The sequence below is a fragment of the Protopterus annectens genome, chromosome 1.part2 (assembly GCF_019279795.1).
Source record: "Protopterus annectens isolate FY-2018-M chromosome 1.part2, PAN1.0, whole genome shotgun sequence".
Taxonomy (NCBI): Eukaryota; Metazoa; Chordata; order Ceratodontiformes; family Protopteridae; genus Protopterus; species Protopterus annectens.
This window is the reverse complement of record NC_056727.1, coordinates 63,579,488-63,605,265: the sequence shown is the minus strand read 5'-3', so window position 1 is coordinate 63,605,265 and position 25,778 is coordinate 63,579,488. Positions and strand designations below refer to the sequence as shown.

Genomic DNA, 25,778 nt, shown 5'->3' with positions numbered 1-25,778 from the left:
TCTCCAATCATGAGGCATGAAGCCTGTTTGGAGGCTACAGTTAAGTAGTAATTCCAGAGGCATTGGTAGGTCATGTTTCATGCTATTTATTCCTGGGATAATGTCTGGGCCCATTGATGCAGTGTTGGTCTTGGAGACGGAATTAAGGACCTGTTCCCTAGTGATAGTAGGGGGAGTTATATTTGATATTTCCTGAGGGAAGGTTGAGGGGGACAGAGGGGTAAAGTTGGAGCTGAATTTATCGGCCAGGAGATTTGCTACATCTTCTGGCTCAGTATAGGTGGCTCCATTTACAGTTAGCTCTGCATAGAATTGTGTGTTGCCTTTAAGGTTGCGGACATAGCTGAAGAAGGCTTTGTGGTTGTCCTTGGCCTGGGAGGCCAAATGTACCTCAAAATTGGCTTTGTTAATAGTTTTGGAGCAACAGTAGAGTAATGAGGGGCTAAGGAAATACTAGAGAATTCGTAGTATATTTAGGAAAGTCAGTCTGCAGGTATGAGTACAATCAGAGTTCATGAAATAGTATATAGAGGAATAAGTAATGCACATATTTCCTGGGGAACAAGCACAAAAGGAGAGCCACCTCTCAGTTAAATTTTCAGGTAAAGAGACTAACCTGCTCAGTATCAAGGTAAACAGAACTTTTTATTGTCTTTGTCAATGGGTTTCTCTGACCTTTAGTCACAGATGTATGTTAAAACTGACTAAACGGGATTAAAGCCAATGACACTAACACTTCCAACTTTTAATTCTAGAATGCAACAAGTATACAGTTTGAAATTCAATCATACGAGGGAATTTTGCACCTTAGAGAAGACGGACATTGCAAAAGTACCCTGGATTATCAAGACAGAACATCTTTGAAAGAAGACTACTTTCATGGTGGAGCACTGCATAAATCTTCAAAGAACCATTTTAAGCAAGATGTACCGAACAGTACAAATTCACAGAACTGTTTTAATGATGAAAACCTACATAATCCTCACTCTCAGTCCAATTTGGAAGTTCAATCCACTGCAAAACAAAGCATTGTTATGTATGGTATTGCTGTAATTGTTCTCTCTGTATCGATACTTATTGTGTTGCAGTTCTACTGACATTAAAATGCTTTGGTTGCAGTTCTGACATTAAAATGCTTTGGTTAATTCAATGTATTAGTTTGCAATGCTGCCACTGATTCTTGAGGTAGATGCTGGTACTGTCTTGCAAGTCATCCATAGAACAATTTCAGCTCAAGACTTCTTCGATGACATTTTCACTGTGATTGGCTAAAAGAAAAAAAAAGCATCAGTTGTGCAGTTTTATCTCATATGCTTACACTATTCTCTAAAGTACTCCTATATGTTTTGTCAACTTTGCTTCTGTGGTTCACTTCTTTTGAGTTAGCTTTTTAGGCACATATTGTAACAACAAATTTTCTACAGAACTGTCTTACCTCACAAAACTCATCTCATCCTTTACACTTTGAGATTTTGTGCATAAAAGCAGACCCCTTGGCATGCTGTCTTTTCTTCTACAGTGTAATAAGACAAGGTATGCCCATCCATATTCAGATATATTAAATCTAGTGACACAAAAGAGGGGGATCTAGGGTTTCTGTGTTCTAGTCAGGTATCATAAAACTGATTTGTTTGCAGTTAAAAGCATTCTGTAGAGTCTCCTTGTTCCTTTATCTGTTTAAAACCTTCATTTAGTGGCTACAGCTAGTAGCTGTAATAGTTATAGTTTCCCATCTCCCTCCCTATTGTTGTCTTGTTCTTATACTTAGTGGCTTTGCAGTTGCCCGCCCACACTGTGTATTCGATCTGGGACACTCCTCCCAGTCTAGTGTCATTAGTTCATTCTATCTAATAGAGAGAACATTTGTGAAGGCCAACCCACTTAGATTCTTAACCTTGAATTAACTTCTGTTCCAGTTTTCTCCTTTTCCACTTTACTAAAAAAAAAAAAAAAAATTCTAAGCTTGTTTCCCCCCTTTCCTGTAATGAGTCTAGTCCAGATACAAATTTGCTGTGTCCAGGACTGTTTGTAAGCTCCTGAGTCCCCAAGCCTTTCTGTGTTGGAGGGAAGCATTCTAGCTTATCAGTGGGAGTGGTAAGCACTAGGTAACCTATCAATCACATGAGTGATTTCTGGCCCAAAAGTTATAGTTATTGGCCGTTTGGGCAGTTTTTCCATCTCTCTAAACTTAAGGATTTAAAAGCCCACATTTGCACTTGTTTTCCCCCTTTCCTGTAACTAGTCTAGTCCAGGTACAGGACTGTTTGTAAGCTCCTGAGCTCCCCCCCCCCCAAGCCTTTCTGTGTTGGAGGGAAGCCTTCTAGCTTATCAGTGGGAGTGGTAAGCACTAGGTAGCCTATTTACCATAAGAGGAGTGGTTCCTGACCCAGAAATTGTAGTTTATTGGCCGTTTGGACAGTTTTTCTCTCTCTCAACTTTCTGGTTAAAAAGCCCGTGTTTGCTCTTGTTTCCCGCCTTTCCTGTATCTAGTCTAGTCCAGTCCAGATACAGACTTGCTGTATCAGGGACTGTTTGAAAGCTTCTGAGTGGTGCCAGATCCCTTAGATCTACTAGTTCTCTCCTCCCCTGCACTTATACTAGCATATTAGTCTAGCATTTTACCAGACTTCTTATAGCAATTATTGTAGCACACAAGTGCTACCAGCACTAAACATTCTACAAGGACACAGACCTAGTACTTATTATTAATGCCCTCACCACGCCAGGAGTGTCTAAAAGATTAGTTCCCTGTGCTTTCTCCTATTAACCTGGTGAACTTCGGCATCCTTAGGCAATGTAGCAACTGCCTCATGTACACAGACAACTCCCTCCCTCTTACCTTCCAACAGTCAGACTTGCGAGAGATACACTTATATATCCAAATTGGAAGCCACTCACTCTCCAGCCAAGACTGGAATAGCTGGTCAAGAGGAGAAGGTCAACACTTGCACCACACCACATGGAACACACAGCCCTCCAGAACACACACCAGCACTGCCTTCACATAAAAACACAAACCACACACCCATCTTCACGGGTCAAGCAGCAAAGACCTCCAAGGCAAAAATGCACTCAACCACCACAACACTAATCATGAGACACATAACTCTCCTAAACAGTGTACTACTCAACCAAAGCCTCTAAGGCAAAACAGCATGCCCAATACACTAGTCATAAGTGACTCGATAGTGAGACAATGATGTCCCACTTATTAGGTTGTATAAGGAGAAAGTAACAGTCAGCTGCCTGTCAGGTGCCAGGATCTGACAATGCATGCACTCAGGTCGCTCAACAGGTACAAATATGACTCATTGTACATGTGGGTGTGAATGACCTGAGACTTACTTCCCTGGACTACATGAAGAGAGACAAAGGAGCTCTTGGATTATGTAGCCCAGGCAGGTGTGACCCTAGCCCTGAGCAGCATCCTACCATCACCCAGAATGATATCACAGTACATGGAGAAAATGACTGATTTCAACAACTGGCTAAGTTTCTGGTGTCATTCTAAGGGGATCCAGTATCTGCCTGGGATGACATGACTGACAGACCTCGATGCTTTTCCAGACATGGCCTGCATCTGTCACCCCTGGGCTTCCGGATACTGGCCAAGGCTCCTGCAACCCCTATAGTGCCTTTTTTAGGTGGTGTTCCAAAGACCAAATTACCACTGTAACAGCTACAAACAAATGCAATCTGAGGGTTATGTTGCTCAATGCTAGAAGTCTAAATTTCAAAATGCACTCACTCGAGGCACTCCTTAAAATGGAGAACATTGACATTTGTGCTGTAACAGAGACCTGGTTCAAGGCAGCAGAAAGCACCCCTGCACTACCAGGCTATATCTACCTTTCGGCCCCAGAACTTAGACCGAAGCTCCAAAGGCAGTGGTGTTTTCATATTCATAAAGGATGCGCACACCTCCAGACTGGTAGCCCAACATAACGCATCAGAGATACTTCAGGTGCAGCTAACACTGGGTAAGACAGCGGTTCAGGTCGTAGCCTGCTATAGGTCACCAACCATGTCCCAAGACTTGCATTCCACATTCCTAAGCACCCTGGTGAATATTAGGGTCCAACCTAACACTCTCTTACTAGGTGACTTCAACTACCCCTCCATTAACTGGGTAAACTACTCATGTACCAATACACTTGCCCAACGTTTCCTGAAGTTAATTAATTCGAATGCCCTGGACCAGCTCGTCCTTACCCCCACTACAGGTAACATGGGCGACCGTTGCTCTACACCAATAGTCAGCTCCTCCCTGGTTAGATCTGACCACAAACTAATCACCTTGGAACTCCACATCCCTCCCAGCCCCCCCAGCAAAGGTAACCACCATGAAAAACTTCTCCAAGGCTAACTTTGGGATCCTAAAAACAGAGGTGGCTAACTTCATGGCAGCCATGCAAATGGAGAATAGTTGTGTGACTGCAGAATCATACACCGATGCACTGTATGAACATGTACACAAATGCATGGATCTCACCATACCCAACATAACCAAGACACTCTCCTCAAAAAAAGGAACACAATCTGGTGGTCCCCTGCCATAAACAAACTCTACAACAGAATAAGGTGTAGTCCCAAGACTAGAAAACCTCCCCTTAACTGCCTCAACAAAAAGTTGAGATCCCTCATCAAATCCTTTAAAGCTAGGTATGAAAACAGAATTGCAGCAGATAGTAAAGACAAACTCAAGGCGTTCTATAGTTCTGTAAAGAATCTTCACAGCAATACCCAAATTTGCTCCGAGCTACTTCACAATGGTACCTCCTATACCGAGCTGACAGATACTGCAAATATACTGGCCACAGATTCAGTGCCAACTTTACCCGCCCCCCCCCCCCCCCCCAGGAGACCAATCACAGTGCCAGTAGATTGCCAGGCACCCAGTATTACTGCTGCACAGGTTAAAACAGCACTGTCCAAGGCCAAGAATATAGCTTCTGTGGGACCCGACAATATCCCTGGTTGTGTTCTACATGACCTACAGAGTGAACTGGCACCTCACCTGTGTGCCCTGTTCAATCACAGCCTCTCCTCAGGCTTTGTCCCTGCCGAATGGCACACTGCTACAGTCATACCTCTCCACAAAGGAGGAGTGACTACAGACCCTGGGAACTATTGCCCCATTAGCCTGACGAGTCTGATATGCACAGCTAGGGAATGCATCATCATGGACTTAATAAAACAAGGATATAGGGACTCTCCAAACTTGATTCCACACAGTTTGGTTTTGTGAAGGGTAGATCATGCCTGGTCGACTTCTTTGAGTCAGTCACCAGAGCTGTGCATGAAGGCAAGGTGGTTCATACAGCCTACCTTGATCTGGCCAAGGCTTTTGATACCATTCCCCACTCAGGCATCATAAAAAAACTCACTAAGCTTGGCATCAACCCCTATATCACTAGGTGGGTTGCAAACTGGCTCACAGATGGAACCCACAATTTGAAAGTAGCTGACTCCAAGTGAGACTGCCAATTACTCATGAATTGAGTCCCACAGGGTTCGGTCTTGGGTCCTCTCCTGTTTGGTATCTACTTCTCTTAAGTCCAGGCCAACACAAAGGGACTCTGTCTGACAAAGCTCACAGATGATTGCAAGTTGGGAGCAATTATTAATTCCCCAAGTGATGCTGACATCCTACAGAATGGCCTCAATGTGACAAATGACTGGTGTCAGAATCATGGCCTTAAGCTCAATGCCAAAAAATGTGTAGTCATCCCCTTTGGAAAAAACCTAGTTCCCATGAATTACCATATGGATGATAGTTCACTGAACACAGAAGGCATTATAAGATGTCTGGAACACAGGTTGACAGCAACCTCTCTTTTGATCAACACATTGCCACTATGGTTAGAAAGTCCTTCTATGTGGCACATCTCTTTACTAAGGGTTTTGCATCCAGGAAGAAAGATGTCATTGTCTACCTCTACTCTTCCCTCATTAGGCCAGTCATAGAATACAATGCCCCATTTGGCATGTACCTCACTAGACACCTGCAACAACTGGAGAGGCTGCAAAAGTACCACACAAAGAGGATCCTAGGCCGTAAACACTTGTCCTATATGGACAAACTCAAAAAACTCCCAACTATTCTCCGTCTCATATCGCATATTTAGAGGCGATCTCTGCTTGACTTACAGAGCCATGTCTGACCCAGCTCTTTTAGAAATACTACATCTAAAGAAATCCCAATCCCTCCACACCAAACGCTCCAGAGACCTCAACCTCATTACCACAATTAACAAAACATGCTGGAGAGACAGGTTCATAACCTAGAGACTGCCCATGCTATGTAACAGATTTCCCATACATGTCAAGCAGAGCATGTCGCTGACCCTCTTCACGAGACATCTTGATGATTGGATGGGAAACAGAAAATTCACCCCAGGGATAACACCAGTGGCTCTACTCGACAGAGGCACTGGTAACCAAGGTCGGGTGGCACTATGCCAGGGTAATCCTATGGCTAGGCTTATAAAGGCCCCAGGGCCATTAGCCTAGTACACACCTGTGAACCAAGCACTTGTACATTTGAGTGATATCATCTACAGTAGGTCTTTGACAAGGGTATAGATCATAAGACAGTACACCAGTAAAAAAATAGTACCACAAAACCAAATCCAGAAACGCTGAATTTGAAAAAGTTATTTTAAAATAAAACAGATGAAAACATCAAAAGTAATAATCAAAGACATCATTTAATAACATGTGTAATGTTGGATGACTGCACCCGTAGTATACAGTAACTTTGTGCTTGCACTATATGTTCACTACAACTTTTTCTCGCCTTCACAGTGAAAAGGAGTTAGCTTATTTACAGTCTGGGTTATGTTCTCTTTCACTATAAAGCCATGACTGGATTATTTTTTATTTTAGTTTTAAGATTTTTGTTTATTTCTCAGTAGGAACCATAGTTGATTGGGATCTTCAGATGTTCTAGGTCTTCCCCACAGACGTTTGATAATGACCGACCGGCACTTGCGAACAGCTTCTGCTTCGGGCACCGCGCGGCAAGAAAGACAGAGGAAAATGGAGTCGGCTGATGCTTTTATACCCCAGACACTCTGACGTCGGGGAAAGTGCGACATCAGTTGAGGCCAGACCCAGACTTTGGAATCCGGCCGACCGAAGGGCTGTCTGAGGCAGGACAACCCATATGTTATGACTGCAGATGCATCCTTGAAGGACATCTGCAGCTGGTGTAGACAGCTATCACACTGACATATTACTTGGGATTCCATCGCTATACCCAGAAATGAAATGAGTAGGAGTCAGCTAAGATTAATCCTAGTAATGATAATACCTAGATCCTGTCACAGGAACACAGACATTTACCTGCTAAGTAGAATGTTTCTGGTGGGAGTAACTACCAGCCAGTTTACCACATACAGAATTGCGTAAAATCAGCACTTGAAGAGAGGACTCTGATCTGAAAACTAACCCACATTCTGAAATGTATATGAACAGCACATGACTTATTACACACAAAAGACAATTTGTATAGACAGGCAAAATGCTCATACTGCACTAACATACTGAAGTAATGGAGGTCCAGGATTACACAGTAATCTTATGGATAATGAAAGCATGGGACAGGAATCATTCTTTTTAATGCAGAGGAATTCCTTGTACTGCCTTTTTAATGAAAAGGCTCTGTATGCCTCCTCCTGTAGGATAGTTGGCTGCCCTTCTGAGGAATGGAATCTGAGTTGTTTAAACTGGACGGTGAAAAAAACTTATATGTTGTCGATGTACTTTAGAAGATATGAGCAACCAAGTGTCAAGAGTTATAGATTTCTCCTTATTGAAATGAAGTGACCTGACAAACATGGACCAGCAATAGTCAAATCTGTTGTTGGCTCTGAGGAAGAAGGAAACCTTTTTAAGTTGCTGATGATGTTTTTCTACAGAATAGACTGACCAACAGGAGAAGCAGGGGGTTTGCTGTTGTGTAAACTGGAGTTTTTGCTTTCATCTGAGGGAATAATTTATAATAGCTTGTCATATAATACAGCTAATCACCCAACCTTATCTCCCGGCTGTGCTCCTTAACCTCTGCTTGCTTAATACCAAAACTAAACAGTAGAGTATATGCAAAAAGGTCAGGTACTAGCTGTAATTCCTGTAGGAACCCAGACGCTGTAAGTAAAGCATGCCTTTTTTTATACAATAGAAGAAACAGTAGCTTTGACATCTGTAAAGTCACTAGCAGATGGCAATGTAGCACTACTTGCACATGACGTTAAATGCACTCAAGAGCATAGCTTCAGCTTGGCCTCACCATTTGTTAGAATATTAACGGTGTCCTATCATTTAAAGTGGAATTTTCATAACTTGCCCTATACGTCTCACTACCTTTAGTAGACAGATGCTCCACAGGAGAGCCCAAATTCTAAAAACCTTCCTCCAGGATAAGAAATTGCCTGCGATTTTGGTGGAAATGAGACCCCCATTAAGGCTTGACGAACTAAAGCCTACAGTGGTTCCTCTGGTGTTCCAGGCAGCACCACCATCAAACTGGAAAAATGTCAGAATTTATTTTTTCTCTTACTCTGTTCTCCCCACGGTCGAGTGGGCGTTCGAAAGACATGCGTTCAATGGGCGTGCCTTTGTTGAAGGTTGGGCGTCGGGCTGGCAACTCGACACCATAAAAACCAACTGCCAATCATTAGCGGACCGGAGTTCCGCTGTGGCTACCCCTAACCAGGAAAAGCAGAAAGACAAACAACAACTCTGACCTACACTGATCCCCTGGAGGTGATATACTTACAAGAAATGAGTGAAGAGTGGGGGCTGGGAGGGGCCACAGTTATCTTGGAAAAAATACTTAAATACTCGAGTTCCAAAATTATTTCCTTTTCTAGTTGTCATGACATCATTTCAGTCGAGGACAAATGGATGTAGCAGATCATTTAATTAGGCTACAAGGTAATATTCAAAGCCTTACCTCCACTTCTTGGGAATGCTTCCCCATCCTTCCAGAGCAGGAGAAACTAATAACTCCCTCACATCAAAGCCACAACAGTCTCTTTTTTTAGGCTTTTCTGATTCTAAAGAGAGATGGGTCCAATGATGCCCATCACCAACTCTCCAAACTACTTTCTCCACAACCTTTTAATAATCACAGATTTAAAAGATATGTACTTGCACATACATCTCCACAAAGGGCACAGTCAGTTTCTGAGATTCAGGGTTGGGCACTGCACGTGCAGTTACCTTGCTTATCTTTTGGGCTATCTGCAGTGCTGCTCAAGAGTATTTACCAAATTGCTTACTAGCATAAGGCCTTTTCAGGACTCACAGGAGTAGCATATCTCCACCTACCTGGATGAATGCATCATCCAGGCAACCTCCTGGTAAGAGATGCACCAAGACATAGAATACACCATACACTGTCTCCCCAATAAACCAAAATCAGAAGAAAAAAAGATTCTATGTATATGTTTTAAAAAAAAATAAAGGTTAAAATTATTCTGACTAGATGGCAACTTCAGAAAGATCCAAAATGACTAAATACTAACATGCTCCAGATTCAGTCTGATCTGCAACATTTCTGCCAGATAGTGTGTCACAGCCCACTTTGCCAATGAAACTTCCTCAGACATGGACCCACTATCCAGGACAGCGTGGTGCTGTTGAATCTTTTGTCAACCACTGTATGAAAGACCGTTATGTGACAGAACTATGACTCTAACCTCAGAGGTGAGTGGACTGCTGCCCTCAGAGTTCAGCAACACAGGAAGGGTTTTTTCATTAAAGCATAAAAAAGGAGGAACTGTTGTGGTTTGCAAGAAGAAATGTTTATGTCACTGAAATGACAACTATCTGATGCCACATTTTGCAACCTAGTTCCCGGTCCCAGACTGATGTTACTGTCACCGTTACATCTGCAGCCAGTAAAACGGGTACACCTGCATATTCACCCAGGCTGCCAGTGTCTTCACCTCCTGGGACCACTGTGTAGGCAGAAAGTACTAACAAGATTGTCCAAGCTCTGTCACAGTAAATATGGCCAGACGAGCCATGCTCAGGCAAGAGTGCTCACCATTTATGGAGATCCACAAGAGCATATGACCATGGCAGAATCTAAGCAAAGAATGCTATTAAGTAGTTGCTCTGTAATACAGCCAGTGATCCAGGTAAGGAACTGCAGGAAGAGTTTCTTCTATAGTACTTCTGCCGGTATGGCTAACAACTTGGTAAGCACTTTTGATGTAGAAGATAAACAACCAGCACTTTGCACTGAAAGTGGTGCCATAACCTTGACAGAGACCTGAACAAACATCCTTTTTGGACTCACTGTTGTGCCATAATCTGTTTGCTGTACCCAGTGAGACCATCCAGATGCCCTGAAGCAGTAAAAGTGACACCTTAGTCACCGCTGAGGGCTATGATGGGAGCGAAATTTTCTGTCCCCTCCAAAACCAAGAGGTGGAAGTAAAACCCGTCTTTATTCTAAAGTAATGTCTCTGATTAGAGGGGACAGCCTAAAAGATGTAAGATATGGCTTTGTGATTAAACTGATACCTTCCAGTGAACTCAGGGATACTTCCACAGAGGCCCAAGATATTGTTCGGGATTGTTAAAATTAACATTCTTCACCACTTGTTTGGTGCATCTGGTGGATGCAACACTATCTCATGCTTATTAGCACTCTTCTTTGTGTGTGTGTGTGTGTGTGTGTGTGTGTGTGTGTGTGTGTGTGTGTGTGTGTGTTTGTGTGTGTGTGTGGAGGGGGGGGGTATCTTCCTTAAAAATTGTCCTTGGCCTTAAAAGATACAACAGTAACTTAACAGGATCATAGACAACCCTAGTTGGAGCCTGATGTTCTTAGTGTTTCACTGTTGCAGTAATTACATTTGGGTTATCTGCTTGCAGGCAGCCCTCAGCCGGCCTGAATGCAGTAATTACATTTGGGTTACCTGCTTGCAGGCAGCTCTCAGCCGGCCTGAATACCAGTCTTGGATTTCTGCTTCGGATGCTGTCTCTTCTTCTATGACGTCAGGTCGTCAGGGTTATAAAACATGCAGCCGATGCCATTACATCAGTCTTTCTTGCCGCATGGTGCCCGAAGCAGAAGCCAGTCGGCCAACTCCTGAAATTTTCATTTTCAAGTTTCAGAACCGAAGTCTTTGAAATCAGCTAAGTACCCCATTGGGGATCCTTTTTCTTGCTCTTAACCGATGTCAATAAAAGTGAACAATTGTCTTACCTGTGGAAAGCAAATACCTCAAAGATTTTCATTCATACTGCATTCCTTACTTAGACCCAGACCACGACATCCCTCGCTGTCGGTTTTGTGCCTTATTCAACCTCCAAGCTGTTCGTCAGTATATTTTCGCAGCAAATTATTTTGGTACTCGGTTTAACTATCCAGAAATGGCTTCGATAAGCCATCCGACTACCGATATTCCGAAAAAATGTAAGGATAAAGATGGAGACAAAACGTAAGGATAAAGACAGAGACAGACCGCATAGGTCCATAACTGCAGACAGCGTTTCCGTTAAGCTAGTCGCCAGTTCGCCGGTACTCAGTGAGGTGCATTCGCAGCCTCTGATACCTGCTACTTCACATTCGCAGGCCTCTACTGAGACCCATTCCGAGTCCGGTATGCCGCAAGATGCTTCTTTGACCATGGAACCAAAGGATGTCTCTATCTTGGATGGGTCCGGAGCCACTGTGCAGGCACCGGCTTCTGAGGGTGTAGTCAGGCCTACAGATTTGCATTTTAAACAGATGCCATCTTCTTCATCAAGGCGTAAAACTCGATCCATGCCTAGAAAACAGACGTTCAAACGGCATGGTCAGGCCCATATGCCTAAAAAACAAATGCTTAGAATGGCTGAAGACCTTATTACTTTAATTAGGGGAAGCCAGCCTTCCCCCTCTAAGAGACCTAGAACTGATTTTCCTTCTGATCAGGATTCTGAAATGTCTGTTTCTAGTGATTACCAGGATTTGCCCTTATCTACCTATGAGGATTCTGATGCAGAGGATTCCATTCCCTCTGCTTCCCCTCCAGAAGATTTTTCTTTTGGTGAAACCTCGCAGACTCTTACGGAGCATTTCCACTGGGAAAGCCAGGATTACTCTGACTCCAAAAAGAGGCTTAGGGAATTCTTACTCCTCCCTCAACACAGGCCTTTAGCTATCCCCTCCTGTTCTGGACATTGTAGATGATGCCTTCTTGGAATTTAGCCTGGCCCCAGACACTTTACCTCCAGCTCCCAGAAAACCTGACAGGTATTACAGAGTACCTGACTCTCCTCTTCAAGAATCCTACTGCAGATCCAGAGACCATTTCCCCAAGGATCAAAAGGCATTAAGGCTACTACTGCGAAAAACCCTACCCCCTCTGATAGAGATTCCAGGGCCTTGGACAGATGGGGTAAGAAGGTATACACTTCTGCTACTTTGGCCATTAGGGTCTTAAATTGCCAGTTTCATATGTTAAAAGTATCAGCAGCATATTATGGGACTAATTAAACAGAGAATGATGTTGATTCCTGAATGTGCTGAACATAAGATTTAATGCATTCTGCTGAACAAGTTGGTAAACATACTTTGCAATGTAGTTTTGACTCTTTAGAAGCATCTTGCAGGGCTGCTGTCACTGGGTCTGTACTTGGAAGGCATGCTTGGCTTAAGGAGCAAAACTTGCCAGATCATATTAAAGCTCAATTACTGGATGCTCCCTTAAAGCAAGACTGCCTGTTTGGCAACAAAGCAGAAGTCGTCCTTAAAAAGATGGAGGAAAAAGCTAAAAAGATTTCTTGCAAGTACAGCCTCCTAGATTTAGTAGGCATTGGCCTTCTAAGAAATGGTCCTTTCCAGTCTATTCCAGGCCTTCACAGTCCAAACCCAGGAACAGCAGACCACCTAGGTTACAGTCTCAGGCTACACACAGGCCTAAAGCAGTAAGACACCCCCCTATGGAAAAATGTCACAATGACTTAACCTTAACTCTTCCAAGCCCTGCTCAACTGCCTGCTCCCTTATGAGGAAAACTCTCCCTGCATGCAAAAAACTGGGAACTCATTACCCAGGACAAATGGGTTTTAAATATAGTTTTCCAAGGATACAGATTCCAGTTCCAAATCTTACCAACCCCAAACGGTTGGCCAGACCTACAGAGGCTCAACGACAGGTTCTCTCTCCTCTAAGTATCAGGGCTATTCAACCTGTCCCAACAGAAGAAAGGGGGCAAGGTTTTTACTCAAGACTTTTCCTAATACCCAAAAAAGACCGCTCCTGGCATCCTATCCTGGGCCTCTCTATTCTAAACACCTTTTTATTAATCCCAAAATTCAAAATACTAACACTTCAACAGCTGCTTCCTATGCTAGGCAAAGACGCATGGTTGGCAATTTTAGACTTAAAGGAAGCTTACCTGCACATGCCAATAAGGGAATCTTACAGGAATTACTTAGTGCATGCACTATCAGTTCTTTGCACTTCCCTTTGGCTTATCTACTGTGCTCAGGGTATTCACAAAGTGTTAAGCTCTAGCCATTGCATTTTGCAGGCACAGAAATATTCAAATATACCCATACATGGACGATTGTCTGATTCAGGCAGAAAGCCAGGACAGCTATTAAAACATCTGGCATTTATAAAGAAACTTCTAACCTTGCTGGGGTATACCATAAACAAAAAGAAATCTTATCCTGCCAACACATTGTATTCCTGGGAGCAAGATTGAACACAACTTCCCAGATGGCTTACCTCATGCTAGAGAAAAGTTTATTTGACAGCCTACTTTCAAACCACTGGCCACAAAGACCCAGCTATATGGAAGGAAATATCTGCAAGCCCTGGGGTTCATGGCCTCTTGCATTTTACTAATTCCATATGCAAGACTGCATATGAGGAAACTACAATGGTATCTAAAAAGCCTATGGTGTCAACATTCTCAGGACCTGGAATCAATGATTCCCATCATTCCTTGTATAAAGACAGAGTTCCTTTGGTGGGCAGAGGTCTGCCACCACAACAAGGGGCTCCCTTTCAATCTACCCCCTGCCACCCAAACCCTGATTACAGACGCATCAGACTATGCATGGGGGGCTCACTTGGCAGGGCAGTGCATCAGGGCAAATGGAACCCGAGTCAGATGCACATGCATATCAACCAAAAAGAAATGTTAGCTGTACAGAATTCCCTGACAGCCTTCAAGGACCACATTCTTCCAGGACAATTATTAGTAAAGACAGACAACACCACAGTTATGTACATAAACAAGCAGGGCACTCGTACCCTCCCTGCAGACTAGCCATGGCTCTGTGGAACACAGCCTTGAGCTACCAAGGGCACCTACAAGCTCAATTCCTGTCAGGTAAGTTAAATTCACTGGCAGACTACCTACGCAGAAATCTCATGGACCCACACGAATGGAAACTGGAACCAAAAATATTCAACCTCTTGAGGAATACATGGGGGACTCAAGAGATAGACCTGTTTGCCTCCCCCAGACAAATTCTGCACAAGGATTCCCCACAGCCAAGCTTGGAAAGTGGACGCCCTGTCTTTCACCTGGGAAAGCCTCTTGGGTTTATGCCTTTCCCCCTCTGCCTCTCTTCCCAAAGGTTCTGCTAAAGATCAAACAGGACAAACCAAGGAAATGAGGAGCATAGTGCTAAAGTATTGGAATATATTTAAAATCATGCCCAATAGCTTAAAGATTTAACAGGCACCACTAAAATTCTGTTATAGGAGAGGTGCTAATTTGAAGAATGTATTTGAGAGAGAGAGAGTAGACAGCAAGAGCAGTACAATAGTACTGGGGCTAGAAAGAAGTTGGGGACGTATGCCTGCGGTTGGTGCAGTCAGTGTAAGTGGATTGCCAGCCTGAGTGAATTAAGTATACCTAGTATTAACAACAAGGGTATGATAGCGAAGGGGTATTATACTTGCCAGACCAAAGGAGTGATTTATCTGGCATACTGCTTGAAATGTTTCTCTTATTATATAGGCAAAACTGAAAGAAATTTAAAGTATAAAGTGTATGAACACATCTATGATATTGGGAGGAAAAAAAGATACAAATGCGTTCTATAGACACACTCAGGATTGTGATGGAGCTGTTTAAGTTCTGGGTAAGTGAACAGGTCCAACCCTCGGATGGGGGTGGGGGTGATTGGGAAACTCTTTTAGAGTTTTGTGAATTAATTTGGCAGATGCAGTTGGATGCCTGTATTAGACCTGGTCTGAATGACCACTTATCCATTGTACCAGCTTTAAAAATGAGAAGTATAAAGCTTATTAATTTTAGATAGTATGTTTCATGCTTTATACCTTTTTGCATCGAATATAATTATCCTGTGGGTATTGTAATATATGTAATGTTAATTAAAACTTGCTAAGATGTTATTGTATTATATATGTGATGGCTTTTTAAGATGTGGTGGGGTTTTTAATTAGATGTGTGATGTAACAGCATTTTTAAAAAATGTAAACCAATGAATGTTATGTTGACCACTATAAATGAGGGAGTTCTTTTAAATGCATTTATTCTGAAGAAGTTTCATGGAATGAAACAAAAGAGCTAAATCTGTGAAGTTTGGAATAAACCTGTGTTTCTATATACTGGCTTGTAGAAGGGACATTTTTCACAAATTGTGGTGAGGACGGACTTTTATTGACAGTGTAGCTGCCTACTGCTGTTTGGTTCTTAGTAACAATTCTTATTGCACCAGACTGGCCATCCCAGCACTGGTACCCCCTCTTGCGCAGCATGATACTGCTGGATCCATGGCACCTTCCTCAGACATTCCCTGCTGTCCCAGCAGGCAGGCCAGATTCTGCACCCCCAGCTTCAAACCCTGAACCTTGCAGCCTGGCTAATTCCTTGAGCTCTCCAATAGCATCCCTCAGTAAGCAGGTGCTAGAGGTCATTCTGGAAGCAAGAAGACCTATTACTAGAAAATCCTATGGTGAAAAGTGGAAAAGATACTATTCCTGGAGCCAGACCCGGGGAATGGGCACTACGGTGCCCAGTTTACCTCATATTCTTCAGTACTTAACAGAAATGCTCCACAAGGGCCTATCCTTCTCGCCAATTAAAATTCATGCCTCTGCAATTTCAGCACATTATAATACTGAACCACCCCTCTTCCCTCATCCCCTGTTAAAGCAATTCCCCAGAGGGGCTAAAAATTTAAGACCCCCAGGCAAGCCCCTACTCCAGCCTGGGACCTTAACTTTGTATTGGAAAAGCTCACGCTCCCTCCATTTGAACCAGCTGCAACTGCAGAGTTGAAATTCCTTTCTTGGAAAACAACCCTCCTTCTAGCCATCACTTCACCAAGAAGGGTGTCTGAATTACATTCCCTCATGGCAGTGGAGCCCTTTATGATCTTCCATGCAGACAGGGTTTCCCTCAGGACCAATCCTTCCTTTATGCCCAAGGTGGTGTCTAGTGTGGCCCTGAATCAGTCCATTCATTTGCCTACTTTCTTCCCTAATCCACAAAACAAAGGAGAACAAATTCTGCACTCTTTGGACGTGCACAGACAACTTAGATTTTATTTGGACAGGACTAAGCCTCTCACAAAATCTGAACAGCTGCTAGCTGGCTTTGCTGCAGGGGCAGAGGGGAAGGTCTTTTCAAATCAAACCATTTCTAAATGGATAGCCCATTGCATTCATTTCTGCTATAAGCACCAAAGAACACCTACCCCACAGGGGATAAGATCACATTCCACCAGGGCTGCATCTACCTCTACAGCCTTTCTCAGAGGGGTCCCTACCAGGGACATCCTAAAAGCTGTTACCTGGAGTTCTGTACATACTTTCACCAAGCATTACCATTTTCCAATTTTCTCTAAATCCAGAGCTGGTTTTGCCGGTGCAGTCTTGCAGGGTCTTATAGCTGGTCCTAATGCTAAGTTCCTCTTCCCATCCTTAGCTTTGGGAATCTACCCACATGTGATGATTGCAACAGTGAAACACGAAGAACATAGTACAGTTGTATACACTTACCATAAATGTAGATGTTAGAGTGCATTCACTGTTGCAGTCCTGGTTGCCCTACCTCCAGCTCCCTGACTTCTCTTGGCTCTACCTTTCCTTCTTGTTTGGTGTATTTGAGCTTTCTGGTGTATTTGCTTTTTGTTGGAGGTATAATATAACATATAATTGCTTCCCATTATGGGGACACCTGACATCTAGTGCAAGAAAAACGGATGTAATGGCATCGGCTGCATGTTTTATACCCCTGACGTCATGGAAGAAGAGAGAGCATCCGACGCAGGCATCCAAGACTCTGGTATTCAGGCAGGCTGAGGGCTACCTGTAGGCAGATAACCCAAATGTAATGACTGCAACAGTGAATACAAACATCTACATTTATGGTAAGTGTACACAACTGTACTTTTTCTCTTCAGGATGTTGTCCATCTACTCTTACAAGATCTAGACTTGCTCCCAGGAGTCGTCATCCAGAATTGCTTACTTCATCCATGCCACCTTACCAATAATGTTAATGCAGTCAAAATTAGTGCAGGCTGCATGAAATTCACTGTAGAAACTGTGGAGTAAGATCATGACCAGCTGTTACTTCACCCCAGAGCTAGGAAGGTAGAAAGCTTTTCTAGAACCTGATCCACTGGGTGACTGTAAGGTGGTAAGTGAGATGAGCAGTCAAAGGGGTTTAAGCACTAGTGTAGTTGTGGAAAATGCCTTCCTGCCACTCTGACCAATGCTTTTGACTCATCGTTAAATGGTAGGGGCTGTAATCTCTTAGACCTACTCTGAACTACAGAGATCACACAATAATTTGTCTGAATATGCTTAGACAGGACCTTACACCCATCAACTATGGAGGGGTGTAGAAATGCTCAATCATCATGGGATTGCTCTCTGGATGCTTTTAGGCCTTAAAGATGGCATCCTAGATCACATACTTCAAAGACAGGAAGACCCAAAGTGTATATTTCTTCTTCACCATGTTTATGGAGAGAATGTGAGTGAGGCACTTGACAGTCCATTAATGACGATCAAAATGAAATTTTTTTTCCTAATGAGGGGTCATCCACAGGTTAATGAAAGGAAGAGGGAGCACACTGTCCTCATCTGTCCTGGAAATAATGTCTTCTTGACTCTTTCTCCCAGAAAACAGAGTATGAGAGAGATTTTCTTCTGAGTCCTGGTTGGGCAGGACCATGCTTGCTGAATGCGTATGCTGTCAGGCAAGCAGTGAGGGAGTACTTATGCTCAGTTTGTCCCCATCAAAGGTTGGAGACACATGTGCACTATCAGTCTGTTTTCTCCAAAGGTGGACATCATCCTGAAGAACAGATCAAATTGACAATAAAAGACATCCTTTACCTGTGCCTGGCCTGTGATCCCTACTGGCTTACGAAATCACAGTGGAACCCCTTTCAAACCTGGCCATTGTGTCTTGCTGGATTCCTTCCTACTGGGTGCTACCTCTAAGCACATAGCAGTGGACTCTAGGGATTTATATCCCAGGTCCAGCTTGGTCACAATAAAGGTCTGGCTGTATAATTGTGGAAATTTTAGTGCTAACATCTATGTTTCCTCCAAGATGATTGCTCAAGTGCATCTTTTGCAGGCCTTTCATTACCTGTAGTGAAGAACAGGACTGATTTTGACTCATTTCCTGAGAAACTAGCAACAAGCATTATCATCTCAAGGATGGATAGAATTCTAGTAGAATATGACCATTGCTTGTCCTCTGCAGTGTTCTGATATCAGATTGGGATTACAGGAAGGACACTTGCTGTGTTCATTTTGTATGGACAGGTTAAAACTCTGGTACTTCTGACAGGGTTTGTGGACGTGTTTTTCTCGAAGAGGTAGTGGTAATGCCATTGTAGGTATTAGCCGGTGAACTGTTAGCCATATGACCATTTTAAGTGTCTTATTTTTCATGAAATTGATACAGTGCTGAGACATGTCTTTGCTTAACATCTGGTGGTCACATACACTTCTAGTACTTTCTAGGAATTAGATATGAGAACTTTCCCATAATGAATGTTAGCCCTACGTGCGGAGAAATGGACAGGCAGCCACAAGAACTCAGCACGTTCTCCTAGACTACTGTGGGGCATCAAAACAAGCACAAGCAAGATTAGCACAGAAGGAAAAAAAAACAGCTCATCTAGAAACTGTAGACAGGAAAAGTTAACCCACTGCAAAGTACCACTGCAAAGTACTCCTGATAACAGATGATGTGTTGTTGTCAATCTCGCCTTTATTCTCACTGATGGGTTCAGATCCAACGTGTTGGATCTGTCTTGGCCTTTTCAGTAGCCTGAGGTCTTCAGCAAAGCTCACAGACCTCCTTCCCTACCCATAACATGGTTCCCCATCTTCATCATCTCGTTTGCCGCACTGTAAGAAGGATTTTCTAGCAAACTATGGGCTAGGTTGTTTGATGTTTCTTTTGTCTTTGCTTACACCTTTTTCCACTTTCCTGTATCATAGTAATTACTATTTCACTAGTGTATACTTAAAGTTCTTCACTGGTTAGAACCTTCCCTCTGTTATGGAGTTAGTTCTTCCCCTTGCTGTTAGTGTCCAAGTAAGTTAGAGGGCATCTTAACTTATACCTGTTTAAGTTAGAGGGTATTCTTTTTATCTTTAACGGTTTTTCTGCTAGTAGCTTTGATACTTCTAACTTCCTCTTCCTTTCTGGTTACTGTTTGTTTAAGTTAGAGGTCTACTCCCTTCCCTTGTTGTTGTGGTTGTTTAAAAAACAGAGTTTCTTCTTCCTTAACTTTATCTAGTTACGCTGTTTGTTTCTCTTGTCTGTTAGCAGGAATGTCTCCGAAAGTAAACCCTTAGGATTTAAGAAGTGTGGCAAAAAGATGCCCCTCAGTGATTCTCACATTGTGTGTATACTGTTTGGGGCCTCTTCATTTGCAGGTGTCCTGTTCCATATGTCATGCCTTTAATCAAAGAGCCCTCATGGAGTGGAAAAATAAATCGATTTTGAAGGGGTTATTAAAAACCCCCATTCTCTGAGGCTATTTCTGTTGATCCCTCCTTTCCAAAAATCAGACAAGTCAGAGAGAGTGGGAAATCGGCCTTCTTCGGCTCCAAGATCTTCATCAGAGCTGAAAGCAAATCCAAAACAGTTCGATCCGACAGCACCCAAGGAGCAGGCATCAACCTCTAGAGCAATGACTTCCTTGGAGCACACAGTCTTTGGCTCTGAAAACATCAGTTCATCCTTCGGCTCCAAAATACCCATTAACTGCCAAGTACCATTATCAGAGACTGTCTCCATCCTTGGAGCAGATTACATTTCAGCTCCCTTCTCCGTTCTTAGCTGGATCCAGATTCCCAACATTGTCTACTAGGAGCCTCTGACATGAAGATGTGGATAAGGTGGTGCAGAGGCTTCTCAAGACACATGCCTTGGCCAAGCTCCTTTTGGATCCAAGCCCAAAGGAGTCAGATCAGTCTCATCCTCCCACTTTGGTGCCTATTCCTCCTCAAATCTCATCTTCAGTTTCAGAGCTAGAAGACTACGATATCCAAATGCTGTCTGTATCGGGTCCAGGACATGTTGCTTCCTCGGTTCTGGTGTCTGCCCTGAGCGTCTCCATCCAGTCGAAGTAGGAGACCTCTGGGAGCAGACACTCAACAGTCGGGTCCTCAGAGCCGGCTCAGATCTCCCCCGATAAGACCCCGTCTCTCAGGGCCTCAGCTTGGATGGGTTCAGAGCTTCCATCTCCTGCTCAGAGGGCTCTTTTGGTCCGGACATCTGTGTTACCAGGTCCAGGGAGTTCAACAGAGCAGGGACAGTCTGCTTTCAAAGTTATGAGGAAGGTGATGACTGCTCCTCAGTATCAGGCACAGTCCCTTCAGAGATTCCTTCCTCATCTGCACAGGTGTCTTTACCTCATCACCTCCATCCACAGGACTGCAGGGATCCAAGGCCTCAGGATGTTCCCCAGGGGACTCCCCTATCTTCTGAAACTGCCCAACAGAACCCCATTGAGGAAGCCCCTCAGAAGAGACCATGCGAGAGGAAGCATCTGGACTCCCTTGAGGAGTCTGTCACTTCAGATACTGATGTCAATGATGCGGAAGGGTCCCCACAGTCACCTCCTGAGGACGTCTCCTTTGCAGACATCCTAGAAATTTTAAAACAGAGAGGACACAAGCAGTCCTCGTCTCCATTGGTCAAGGAGTCAGTATACCTGAAGGCCTTCAGATCTTGCTCTTCGACCTCTTGGGTGACACTGCCTCCAGACGAGCTTATTCAGTTAGTCGCAAAGAAGGCCTGGGAGACCCTCTACTCCATAGAACCCACTCCTAGGAGGCCAAACAAGTACATTACCGCACCCAAAGACCGAGCCTTTCTCACTAGGAGAGTAAAGTACAGTTGTGTATACCTACCATAAATGTAGATGTTCGAGTGTCTTCACTGTTGCAGTCATAACTGTAGGGTACTCCTGCCGGCAGGCAGCCCGAGGTCGGCCAGAATATCAAAGTCTGGGTCCAGCGTCGGCTGTTTCAGCTAGAACCCTGACGTCAGAGCGCATGGGTATAAAAGCTGACAGCCGACGCCATCTTCTCCAGCCTTTCTTGCCCCTGATGTCAGAAGCCCCCATAAAACCAAAAGGTGTCCCAAGGGAAACACAAATACACCAGAAAGGAAGTGGAAAAGGAAACACAGTAAGCAAATAGAACAAGAGGGGTCTGGAGGGAGGGAAACACCGACTGCAACAGTGAAGACACTCGAACATCTACATTTATGGTAGGTATACACAACTGTACTATGTTCTTCGTGTTTCACTGTTGCAGTCATAACTGTAGGGTAGAATCCCAAAGCTGAGAATACGGGAGGAGGTTATGAAGTAGAAGGAGCAGCTAGAAGACCCTGCAAGACAGCAGAGACAAAGCCTGCCCTAGACTTGGAATACAAAGGGAGGTTATAGTGCTTGGAAAAAGTATGCACAGAGCTCCAAGTGGCAGCCTCCAGAATGTCCTTGGTAGGAACTCCTCTGAGAAAGGCTGTTGAAGTGGCAGCTGCTCTAGTAGAATGAGTCCTGACGGTACCTGGAATCTGTTTTCCATAAAGAGAGTAACAATATCTTATTCCATGAGCAATCCATTTGGAAGTAGTTTGCTTAGAAATGGCTTTACCAAGAGAACTGGAAGCAAAAGAAATAAGCAATTGATCTGATTTTCTGAAACTTTTAGTTTTGTCCAGGTAAAAACGTAGTTGCCTGTGTACGTCCAATGAATGCAAAATCCTTTCCCCCCTATTTTGGGGTTTTGGAAAAAAGGTAGGAAGGTGAATAGTCTGATTTAGAGCCACTCTAGAAACAACCTTAGGCATAAAGGTAGGATTGGTCCTCGGAAACTCTGTCCTGATGGAAAATGAGGTATGGTTCCACGGCCATGAGGGCTTGCAACTCAGACACCCTTCTGGCAGAAGTCAAGGCCAACAAGATAGCTGCCTTCCAGGATAAGAACTTAATGTCCGCAGAGGCAGCAGGCTCAAAAGGAGGCAAAGTAAGCTTTTCCAAGACATAGTTGAGATCCCGAGGAGGGACAGGAGGAGTTCTAGGAGGTTTTAAATTCTTAGCTCCTCTCAGAAATTGTCTGACCAACTGGTGGGAAAAAATGGGAGGATCACAATTGAAATGTGCTGAAATAGCAGAAGCATGAATTTTAATGGAAGAAAATGAAAGACCTTTAATCAAAAGGTCTGAGAGATAAAGTAAAATAGATGAGATATCAGGTATTAAAGGATCAGAGCCACGATCCTGCATCCAAATACAAAATCTTTTCCATTTAGAAGCATAAGATTTCCTTGTAATAGGATAAGCTGCCAGACAGAGAGTCTTGATTTGAGAGTGAAATACCTGACCCTGATGCTGGGACAGTAGAGAATGGGTTAGAGGAAGACTCCAAGGAGGAACCAAGGAAAGGTGCAGTAGAGTAGGGTACCAAAACTGACTAGGCCAATTTGGAGCTATCAAAATGATCAGTCTGGGTTTGTCTAGCTTTATCTTTAGCAATACCCGAGGCAGAAGAGGTAGTGGAGGGAAGGCATATCCCAAAAGATTCCTCCAGCTGAAGGACAGAGCATCCACTTTCCAAGCTGTCTTGTGGAAGGACCTGGTGCAAAAGAGAGGCAACTGATGGTTGAGATGGGATGCAAACAGATCTATCTGAGGACAGCCCCAAACTGCAGTTATCTTGCTGAATAAGTTGGGGTCCAACATCCATTCGTGAGGATCCAAAATGTTTCTGCTTAGGCTGTCTGCTAAGAGATTTTGTTTTCCTGGAATGAACTGTGCCTGAAGATCCAGATTCAAATTTAGGGCTGTATCCCATAAGGTCATGGCAAGTCTGCAAAGGGGGTAAGAGCGAGAGCCCCCTTGCTTGTTTATGTACCACATGACTGTGGTATTGTCTGTTCGAATTAGCAGAGGTCCTGGCTTCAAAAGAGTCTGGAAGGCTAGAAGAGCATTTTGGACTGCTAACATTTCTTTTAAGTTGATGTGCCATAGAAGGTGTTTGTTTGTCCAAGAACCCTGTTGGCATTTGTCTAAAAAATGAGCTCCCCATGCATAATCCGAGGCGTCCGTGGTTATGATCTGAGTAGGTTGAGGTAGTCGAAAGGGCTTGCCTTCGTTCAAAACACACGCCCTGGACCACCAAAGGAATTCCTTCTGGAGGCAGGGAATCAGTGGAATCACTGTATCCAGACTGTGGCAATGTTGAGACCATTGAAGTTTCCTCATGTGAAGCCTCGCATTTGGAATCAACAGGATGCAAGAGGCCATGTAGCCCAGAGCCTGCAGGAATTTCCTTGCAGTGAGCTGAGTCAATGCTGACAAGGTCTTGAAGATTGAAGCCAGCTGTAACTGTTTCTGGAGTGAGGAAGGCCCTCTGTAAACTTGTGTCCAAAAGAGCTCCCAAGAAGGTCATTCCTTGAGAAGGAATCAAATGTGACTTTTTTGTGTTCACTGAGAATCCCAGTAGTAGGAGAAGACGTTGAACAAAATGTAGGTGTTGAAGTAGAAGGTCTTTGCTGTCTGCCTGAATTAGACAGTCGTCCAGATAGGGGTAAATCTGAATCCCCTGAAGTCTGCAGTAAGCTACTACTGGAGCCAGGCATTTGGTAAAAACTCTGGGCGCAGTAGATAAGCCAAATAGCAGTACAGAGAATTGGAAGTGTCTTGAGCCTGCCTTGAATCTGAGGTACTTTCTGCATTGTTGCCTTATGGGGACATGTAAGTAAGCCTCTTTTAAGTCCAATGTTACCATCCAAGTATCTTGTGAGAGCATTGGAAGAAGTTGTTGAAGTGTAAGCATCTTGAATTTTGGAATTTCCAAAAAGGTGTTTAATATTGAGAGGTCCAGAATAGGTCTCCAGGAGTTTTGTTTTCTTGGGACCAGAAAAAGTCTTGAGTAAAAACCTTTCCCCACCTCTAGAGGTGGAACAGGTTCTATAGCTCTTAAGGCTAATAAAGCGTCTACTTGATTTAAGGCCTCTGTCCATTGATGTTTTGGCAGATCTGGCCAGCCGGAAGGCCTTGGCAGAGTGTGAAAGTGGAATCTGTAACCTTTCAAAATCACGTCCAACACCCATTTGTCCTGGGTAATGCGAGTCCAATTTTGGTAAAAAAGAGAAAGTTTTCCTCCGAGAGGGGCATCCAGGGAAGGAGGACCTGAAGCCCAACAGAGGGAGTCATTGAGTCTGCTTTCTTTGGGTTTGAGATCTGTCTTCTCCCCTTCTAGGTGAAGAAGCAGCCCACTGTCTAGATCTGTAAGAGGCCTGAGCCTGCGCCCGACCTCTGGAGCGTCTATATCTTCCCCTTTGAGGCCTGTCAGAGGAGGGAAAAGACCAATTTTTGGAGGGCCAATTTCTGGAAAATCTAGGAGGCTGTACTTGCAAGAAATCTTTTACAGTCTGCATAGACTTGTCTTTTTCTTCCATCTTTTTAATAACCTCTTCAGTCTTAGACCCAAATAAGACATCCTGCTGAACAGGGGCATCTAGCAATTTTGCCTTAACTTGTTCAGGTAAATTCTGCTCACGAAGCCAAGCATGTCTCCTGATAAGAGTACCAGAGGCAGCTGCCCTGCAAGAAGTCTCTAAGGCATCAAAACCACAATGTAAACTATGTTTGCTAACTTGTTCAGTAGCATGCAAAACATCCTGTAATTCCTTGTCCTCAGCACATGCAGGAAAGGTAGAAATCCTTTGTTTTAAAACAGATAAAAGAAACTGTTGATACTTAAACATGTGAAACTGGCAATTTAAAGCTCTAATAGAAAGGGTAGCTGAAGTATAAACCTTTTTGCCCCACCTGTCCAAGGCACGAGAATCCTTTTCAGAGGGGATAGGATTCTTAGAGGAGGCGGCCTTAGCAGCCTTGGAACCCTCTTGAAATGGTTTCAGGATCAGCAGAAGGGTTCTTGAATAAGAATTGATGGGAATCAGGGACCCTGTAAAATCTATCAGGCTTAGAAGGAGCAGGCGGCATGGAATCAGGATTCAAGTTAGCTTCAGAGAAGGCATCATCCACAATGTCAAGTACAGGAGGAATAGCTAAAGGCCTGTGCTGAGGGAGAAGAAGAAATTCCCTGAGTCTCTTTTTGGAAGCAGAATAATCTTGACCTTCCCAATGAAAATGCTCCCTCATCTCATGCAAGGTTTCCCCAAAAGAGAAATCTTCAGGGGGAGAGGCAGAGGGAACAGAATCCTCTGCATCCGAATCCTCATATGGAGGAAAAGAGTAATCCTGATCAGAGGAAGAAACAGAAGATAC

At 43.8% G+C, this 25,778-nt stretch overlaps 2 protein-coding genes across 4 annotated transcripts in view; one reads left to right on the top strand and one right to left on the bottom strand.

The window, feature by feature from the left end:
* The window catches only part of VRK2 (VRK serine/threonine kinase 2), a 1,303,788-nt gene extending 1,302,655 nt beyond the window's left edge, over positions 1–1,133 (top strand). For all 3 annotated transcript variants that reach the window (XM_044054930.1, XM_044054917.1, XM_044054923.1), the window contains one exon: positions 756–1,133. In XM_044054930.1, coding sequence (XP_043910865.1) covers positions 756–1,097 — 342 coding nt within the window. In that variant the 3' untranslated portion in view covers positions 1,098–1,133. The remainder of the gene's footprint in view (positions 1–755) is intronic.
* FANCL (FA complementation group L) overlaps positions 1,078–25,778 on the bottom strand; it is a gene marked incomplete in the record, with an annotated part of 1,961,518 nt that continues 1,936,817 nt past the window's right edge. Inside the window, 1 exon segment of the mRNA XM_044054938.1 lies at positions 1,078–1,268. Within this exon segment, the coding sequence (XP_043910873.1) occupies positions 1,233–1,268 (36 nt within the window).